The sequence below is a fragment of the Gavialis gangeticus genome, unplaced genomic scaffold (assembly GCF_001723915.1).
Source record: "Gavialis gangeticus isolate Ggan-Ray unplaced genomic scaffold, GavGan_comp1, whole genome shotgun sequence".
Taxonomy (NCBI): domain Eukaryota; kingdom Metazoa; phylum Chordata; order Crocodylia; family Gavialidae; genus Gavialis; species Gavialis gangeticus.
In genome coordinates, this window is record NW_017728993.1 from 5,491,546 (window position 1) to 5,500,543 (window position 8,998).

The 8,998-nt window shown below is 41.8% G+C and overlaps 1 protein-coding gene across 1 annotated transcript in view; it reads right to left on the reverse strand.

Moving 5' to 3' along the window:
* Positions 1-280: 280 nt before the first annotated feature.
* The window catches only part of IL23R (interleukin 23 receptor), a 44,804-nt gene continuing 36,086 nt past the window's right edge, over positions 281-8,998 (reverse strand). Inside the window, 4 exon segments of the mRNA XM_019528288.1 lie at positions 281-828; positions 830-1,449; positions 2,012-2,102; positions 4,778-4,887. Coding sequence (XP_019383833.1) covers positions 663-828; positions 830-1,449; positions 2,012-2,102; positions 4,778-4,887 — 987 coding nt within the window. The 3' untranslated portion in view covers positions 281-662.

An 8,998-nucleotide genomic window follows, 5' to 3' on the forward strand; every position in this document is an offset into this window, starting at 1 on the left:
AACTGTAATACTGTCATCTTTCCTGCTTTTAATTCCAGCATGTTGTTGGTGTTCATGGCGGTTCAGATATTGTTCCTTATGCTTGAGGGCTTGCAATGGTGATTGAAGGATTCCTTCAATTAATGATTGACTGCAGGGTGCTGGCTTTTCAAACCTATATATCTGAATCATGAATTTGGAATGAAGGATTTATGTTGTGCCAAGTTTAGAAAGATGTTTTAAATTAACTGGGCTGGGCAAAGGTTGATCACATCTAGTTCTAATATATTTTAATTTCTAGACAAAAGTGGAAAAATAAATAGCTGTATTCCTTTATATGAGAACAACTTTGTGACTTATAGCATCCAGGTCTCTACCATTCAATACATAAATCATCTTAAATGTAATGCCTTGCCATTCCAGACAATCCCATGGTATTTTATGACCCACAGCTAATCATTGTATGCATCACTAAAATGCAACCATCTCTGGAGTGAAACATCATACCTGTAAGAAAACGAGAAGTGGGGAAATACAGCATCTAGTTAGGACTGCAAAGGGCATTGGAGGAAGCAGGATAACATTTCCTTAGTTTGAATTTATCTAGGAAATCAGATTTACATTCTCATGCTTGTGAAAACTGCCCCATGAGTTTAATGGCTATGAATCAGACCAGAAATGTGCTAGGTCTCATGCAAAAGTTTTTTGATTCCACTTAAGAATATAAACTTCAAATCCTGAGTTATGTTTTCAGTTCTGATGTTTGAAAACTCAAATATGGGTAACTCATGGTCATAAAAAAACTTGATTTTTATTTTACAGTTATTTCTATTGAAATATTCTTCCAGTGGTTTGTGGAAAATAAGATTTAATATGCCTGGAGTCTTCATTTAGAGCACTTAAGCAAGAAACCAACTCATCGGGAACCAGTGTCTGCTCTTGAACATTTTCACTGGACAGTGATCCTTTCCGCTGGTTTTCAACAAGTCTACGTGGCTCCTCATTTGCTGAACTGAAAGTGCTGCTCTGCCCACTTCTGCTATTGCTTAAAATGAGATTAATCTTCTCAAGTAAAAATATATTCCTCTCCACTCCTTCAGCGTTCCACAAGTAAGGAGTAGGGCTTGTATCATCCTTTGAGAAAACATTTGTATCTAGGCTTGATGGAGAAGTGTGTGGATCCAGTGTTTGGGTCTGAGTTTCATAAGTATTGCTACATATATATCCTAGTGTATTTCCATTGAAAATCTGGGGTTTATACCCATAGCTATGCTCAGTGGCTGTAAATCTGTCAGGTGAAGAGTTTTGTGGACTGTCTGCATTCTCAGTAGTCACTTCTCTGTTGTCTTTTGGGGTATCCACAGTCTTGTTCTCCTCATGCAGCAAGCTCTCCTGTATTTCTGTAACTACAGGGTCATCGTCAACCAGGTAAAACTCAGTGGAGATGTCATTCATGAATTCACTTTTTTTCTGGTAAAAAAATCACATAAACAGGCAATATTTTGTCAGTTGTAAAAATGTCACTGCTGTGTAAAAATGAGACAAAGAAGGGAGCAATTCATAACTCTACTGTTTTATTCACTTGCCCTTTTTTCTCTTTGCTTTCTGTCCCCCTTATTAACACATATTACCATTACTTAATAATCAGCTTCTGCAAAGTGAACTAAAAAGAACAGAAGAGTGATATAAAGGGAGCAGTTGTGTGCTGCCTACTTTCAAATATACTTCAGGGCAAATCCTGGATATGACGGTGGTTGTTTTATTTTTATATTGTGCTGGTGTTCAAGCACCATACAAACACCTAGAAAATAACCGTCCTTGCTTGAAAGAGCTTGCAAACTTATTTTGTATCTATCCCACAAGGCCACTGAATTTGACCCAGACCCATAGCAGAACCTGTCCCGGCTGTCCAAGGAAGAATTTCTCATGTAGGGCCGTATGTGTTTGTCAGAAATATTCACATATAGAATTAATTTTATTTCATATGGAAAATCAAAAAAAAAAAAACCTTGCTTTTGTGTTGAGTAGTTACCTGGAGTGATTTGATCATGTTGCTGTTTTCCACATGAGGGAAATCTTCAAGCAGACATGTTGGTGTCAGTGACACAGCCACTGTGCTAATTCTTCAAAAAAGAAAAGATATTACTTGTACATTATGGGAGAAATCTGTCCTTGCCAGGGAGGTAATCCAAGCTCTGTGTATTTTTATGGCTTGTGTAAGTGGCATTTAGGACTTCTTTGGGACCTCTGGATGGGTGGAGGCTGTGCATTTCATGCCATGAGCAATAAGTGCTTGTAGACTTGCAGTGATATATTATAGATAACATCGTGGCATGAACTTTTCAAGACTCCTTGAAAGGAACTTGAGAACTATTTAAACTGTAAATATAGAATTGAAATCTCCTGGCAAATTTCCCTTGACCTCAATTTAAGTGCTCCATTCAGCACTTCTTACTGAGGCACAGCTTCTGTGAAAGTCAGAGAAAGGTAAATGCTGAATAGGGTCCTTAGACAATAAGGGACAGACACTCAAAAAGCCAGAGCCTGCACTGATTCAATCTTTGCAGGTTACTTTAACCTGTGTAGGTTGAACCAATTTGCAAGTGAATAGACATTCACTTTTGCCTCTGGAAATGCAGGCACATGCCTGCAGTAGCTCAGGCCATAAGCTGGGGAGTGCTAGAGCAAGCCCTTGGCTGGAGGGAAACTAAGCTGAGGTGGGGCATGGCCAGGCCTGGGCAGGCCTGAGTGTGATTGAGGAGGGGTTTAAACCCCCACCCTGGCTTGCAGGGACCCCAGCTGGGGGAAGCGGTCGTCCCCCTCATTTGCTAGCTGGCAGCAGGAGAGGGGGCAGAGCCAGACCCCAGGAGCCTGAGCGGAAGCAGGGTTTAATGCCCCCATTGCAGGGGAGGGGCAGCGTGGGCACTGGTAGGCTCCGCTTGTGCACCCAGGGCCATGTCCCCAGGGCTGTGGCTGCCAGACGCAAGTAGCCTGAGGGGAAGAGGGGTGGGGCGTTGAATCCCCTCATTGCAGGCAGCAGCAGGGCGGGGCACTGACATGGCACCCTGGGCTGTGTCCCCCCCCTCCCCCACTCCCTGCAGCCAGCTGGCCATTCCTTGGAGGAGATCAGCCCAGGCCACTGTGTCAGTGCCCCCACTCCTGCTGCCTGCAATGGGGGGATTAAACCCCACTTTCCCTCAGATTACTGGTATCTGGCTGCTGTGGCCCCAGGTATACAAGCGGAGCCTATCGGTGCCCATGCCACCCCCCACCACCACCCTGCAATGGGGGAATTAAACTCCCACTTCCCCTAAGGTACCAAGGTCTGGCCCTGCCCTTGCCCCCACTCCTGCCACTGGAGCAGCGAGGGTGGTGGGGCCTGGGGGCACCTGGCAAAGGCTGCTGCCCCCTTCTAGGCAGACCTGGCAATATTCCAGAGCAGGGTTTCCCATCCCCCCACTTCCTCAGCCAGCCTGAGCAGTGATAGTGCTCTGGCTAGGGAGAAGGGCAGGGCCAACCCTGCTTGGCTGAAGCAGACAGCCCAGCCCAGCCCAGGGCTGTAGAGCATGCTGGGATACTGGAGGACTCTGATTTAACTTAAATCAGAAAGGGTCTGGGACACAAGTTCTATAAACCAGTTTGACCCCAATCAGTGAAGTCTGATACTACATTCAACCAGGTTTATCTCCAGCTGGTTTTGGCCATTTTGAAACTGGTTTATGTGCACTAAACTGAGGTTCTGTTAAAGGTTTAAACTACTTTCTGATCTCTTAAACTGGTTTATGCGTAGTGTCTGTCCCTAGCCGAAAGAATTAGCTTGGAAGCTGCACACAACTGAGTCAGGGCTTGATCCTGAAAGCCCATCCCCATCGAGAGACTTCCCTGTGAAACAACTGAGAGCTCCATTTGCTGATGATACCCAGAGCACGCAGGAAATAGCTATCATCCTATTGAGGGACTGCTCACAACCAGCTCTCATGGAAAGTGCACATGCTCAAGAACAGTGTTGCCAGTTGCTAAACTGAAAAAAAAATTACATATAAATAGGAGGATGCATATGTGTCCTGATCTGATGAGAATAACTCAGACATAATCAGAAATTCTGTAATATTAAAACTTGACCCTTTTATGTTTGACGCTGTTGTATATACTGACAAAATGAAAATTAGTGATGAGAGATTTCAAATGACAGAGTTGCGTTCTCTTCACCGTGGTTTGCTATATTCTTGAGGAAGCTGGTGAGTCTCTGTTTTCAATATACTATTATTCTGTTATTTAACAGTTTCATTCCCAGCAGTATTGATTAAATCAGACCTGGTGTTCAACTCACATTGCCTAAACCTCACCAGTCTCCATGCTCCTTTCTATCCTACTTCATTTTATACCTCTGGAGGGTCCAAAATCTGGCAATGCCATAGCACTCTGCTTGACCAAGAACCAGGTAGTATTTGAGCAGCAGTTTCTGTTCTTGACTTAGAAGTAGAGTCATCCATTCTAAGAAGAGACTACACTAAAATGGATTTGGGTTAAACTTTTTGCTTCCTCTCTCATGTTTCTATAATGACTTACCCCTTGGTCCCTAACTATGGGCTTTCCAAAGGAATATTCATGTTACTTTTCCTTGTGGTTGTCTATCTCACCATAAAATATATGGAGGGCATCTTCTGATAGCAGTATTATTAACAGGAAAAGTTGTCCTGTGTAAAAGTCTGTACAAAAGGATCAATTTCTACAGTTACAGTAATCCTAGAGTGTTCAAAGAGAAGAATGTTTTAGAAACAAAAAAAGAAAAGAGTACCTTTTTCTAAAAGATTTTTTAGACATCAAGGTTAAAAGGGCAATTGACAGTATGATCGTACCGATGCCTAGTCCCCAAAGAACTCCAACTTCACCATCTGAAAAATGAGGGAATTAAAAAAGAGGTGATCAAATAGCTTTTGTTTTATGGCAGATATTCTTGTTGGCTCCAATTATGCAAACATGTGAGTAACTTCATGTAAATAGGTCACCCTGTTAAACTCAGTGATATTACTATTGTGTATTATTCACATACAATATGGCCAAATCAGGGTCATAGATTATAAGCCCAGTAGCCTGATGGGAAAATTATATTTTTCTAAGACTGAAGGTAAAGTGACCAAATCTTAAGGAGCAAAAACTGGGGCACAATTTCAGTTATTCCATGGACCTCCATAAGTAGTCTCTAATCACTTCCAGTTATGATTGAGCTACCTAAATATAGTGCTGTGGTTGGGTAAATTTGCTCCGCTAAGATGTGGCATTAATTTGCCCAGTGGCATTGCCATGTGAACATGGCTATCCTACCACATTCATGTCCATGAGGCCCAGGCAGTACTGTCTGCATCCTCTCAGTGAACACAGAGGATACTGCCTACTGCCATAGGAACATTTGGAGATGAAGGGTAGGTCAGCTAATTTAAGACTTTTTTATTTTTAATTCAGGACAAAAGTCCCATTTCTGGAACTCTTTGGAGACAATGAGATACAGCTCCAAGACTTAGAACTGTGCCAGGAGATTTCAAGCGGTCAGTCACTTTAACCGAAGGTTACAGAAGGGTGCAAACTTACATCTGGAAGCCATTTTTCTCACTCAGTGATGCTACTGGGCCAGTTCAAAGTACATGAGGGTGGGTTTTACAGTATGTCTCTCCTACTGTAAGACAACTGCCTGCATGTATATTCTTATATTGTGGCAAATGAAAGCTCAGTTGCACTTGTTCTGCTACGGCCCTTCTTCTTTCACGGGATAAGAGCCTGTACATGGACAGTTGCCACATAACAATTGATGCATTATACAACTTTATCCTTCATGACCTCACGGTAATTTTTTCACATGCCCATACCCCTCAGATGATGCATAGCTCCATGACTGTCATAGCCCCAGTAACTTTTATGGAGCTACTGTGGCTTGCAGCAGCTGAGGATCTGTGATAAAATATTTAGTGCCTAGTTCTACCTATCTGTTTAAAACTTAAAAAGCAAATGTAGCTGCCCATGTATTGTTGTTGTGGTCACATGTTACTTGTGCAACCTGGCTAGGTACAGACATTCAAAAAACTGACATTCAAGGCAGAATTGGTTTAAGTTATGCAGTTTTCTGTAAGCAGCGTAGTTGAGATTGGAAGTGAGCAGAACACACATTTGTCCTTTGGTTGGAGCATCAATCTTAGACCTGGTTCTGCCATTTTTAAATCAGTCTATGTGTTGTACTTTTGTTCTGCTCCAGGTACAGACTGGTTTCTCATCTCTTATACTAGTAAAAGTGTAATGTCTGTACCTGGCCCCTGACTCATGCTGACTTCAATGGATGCAGGATATGGTGGTAAAGTAACAGCACATTTTGCACTGCATACACGTATTGACATGCTGGAGTGATCTGCCTGTGAGAATCTGGTTCTGGAAGGGAATTTCCAGGCAAGTGCTTCTGAGAAATATGGCCAAATGTGCATAACCATTTCCCATGCAGAAGCATTGTCCATAAACACTTAAGTCTCATCAAACTCCTTTCTTTTTTGCATTTTTTGTTTTGGTTTGATTTTTTGTTGCTTTTTTGCTTCCAGCTGAAAGAACATTATTGGAACTTCACCTGTCACAGCTAACCAAAGGTGAAACAGAGATATATGTTACTTAAGACATAAGCAAGTCTAGTTCACCGTTTGCCAACACACTGCTTATCTCTATAAACAGGAAATGCTATGTTAGATTAACCTTGTGTCTTCCTATTCTACTGGTTGGTGTATACATTTAATTTAATCTGTTTAGGAAACAAAGACACATAAAAGAATAATGGTTGCAATTACACAGCATGTACAGGCCAGTGATATTAGACCCTCGAAAGACTAATAACGACTGCATTTGGTTGATAGGGTAGCAGCATTTCCTACTATGTGGCGTGTTTACTAGTGAAGTAAAAAGTTGCTTTCACTTCTGGTTAGCACATAAATAAGTGCTGCAGTCCCCTCTCATGGACCACGAAATATTATCAGTAGCCGGTATGTGCAGTTAAAACCTCCCACCTCTGAGCAAGTAGAAACTCTTGCTTACCAAGTATGAAACACTGCCTTCTTACCGTAGGGAATCTCTCTTGACGCTGTAGAGACGACAACAGGATCAGAATACATGTTCTGGAACTGGTTCGCTGAAGTATGTTGTTGTGATAACGTTAGAGAAAGTACCTCATGCAAGAGAATATAGCAGGCTGAATATGAGCTGTTGCTGTTTCCCTTCTTTTGTTAAATTTACTTTCAAATAAAGTATTGATATTTCATTGTTAGAAAGGTAAGGCTCTTGGCTAATTGACCGATAAGGCAAAAGGTAGTATGGTCACCACAAAATCTACACTTCCTTAATGTTGACATTAAACAGCTCCTTGTAACAATGTGGCTGGAAGTCAGGGGGAAGCTATGGTTTTTGCTAACATGGAAATTCACAGTTGTACGATTGCAGCCTCCTCCTGAGTACAACGGATGCCCAATGGTCCACCTTAGCTCCCTAAGAGCTATGCCACCGTTCCCCTATCTGGACTGCCTCCGGAGGTTGCATAGCATCATGCTCCTAAGTGTGAAGACTGAGCTTTGTAGAGGTGGGGCTGCAACAAAACAGCTGGGAATGGGAGAGGCTAACCTTACAGCAGCTGTGAGACTAGTAACTGCCTGTAGTGGACTTGTTTCTCATCTAGCTCTGTGAGTAGAGCTGTTTCATAAACACAGCCGTCTTCCATGACTGAAAATGGGTTTTCTCAACAGTCACTGGTTAGAAAATGTTGGTGAAAAGCACAATATAACATGAAAACCTACTTCATGCTTAGTTCTTCAAAGTAGCTGGTTACATTTCGAACACACTCAAGTGCCATTTTCAAAAGCAGCTTAATTACACTGGAGCCTACGTCTCATTGAAAGTCAAAGGGATTGAAACATTTTAAAACTGCCAAAATCACCTGGCACCCTTATTTAGGCACTTTAAGTCTCTTTGACTTAAGAACAGTCTAAATCTTTTGAATATGGGACTCAGACTTCCAAGTCACTTTGGTGGCTTAATTTTTTTATCCCATGTGCCTGCTGAGGTAAAGGAGTCGAGATGCTTCACTGAAGCCAATGAGTCCAGGTGGCAGATGTGGCTGAAATTGAGGCACAGTTGCAGGATATCAGGAATGAGTCTTTTCTGCCTCTTGTTTCCTCCCATCTGTGTGGTTCACTGAGATATCTCTGATCTATGCTGACTGCTAAACATCCTGGAGATCTTTGAGAAGATCTTCTCTTCATCATTTTAAAATGATGACAGGTACATTTTAATGCTACTGCACATTCAGCTGTGTGAGAAACTTGTCAGGGCTATTTCGTTCTGGCACTCCTTGATTGCCCAAGGACTGCCAAGACCAGAGATCTCATCTTTAAAAATCTCATTCACTCGACATCTCAAAAATCTTACAGAGAGATGCATATTATTTTAGAGATGCAATTACTCCATGGAGCCCAGACCCTGCGAAGTGGGGTGCTATAACCATGACAGCGTTTTCCAGCACCTTGCTTTCAGTATCCTTCTTTTGACTGGTTGGATGCAGAGGGACTGAAAAATCATGGGTAGCTGTCATTTGGAAACACAAGTTTACTGACTGAAATAATTAGCTTTGTTTTCTTTCTGTTTTTTATTATTGCAGCATCCTAGATATCTTCATTTGCCTTAACTAAGTGATAATGCCTTTAATGATTTAACAAAACCCCTCTTCCTTTAATTTTCAAAGTTGTGCTGTATTGCCCCTATTCTGTTTTCACAGTTAAGTTCAAACTGCATGCTGAAAGACTGGGACTTGCATACCAGAACTGCCAAGATTGCTACTTCACTTTGCAGGTGAGATTACATTTTCAATTCATATAATTTTTAAAAAGATTAATACACATTTAAATAAAAATAATATAAGGTTTGAATTGACATAACTTATCCTGACTCAAGAAGTCTATGTGCCAACAAGAGGCAAAGCGCTGCTTGACCTGGTACTGGC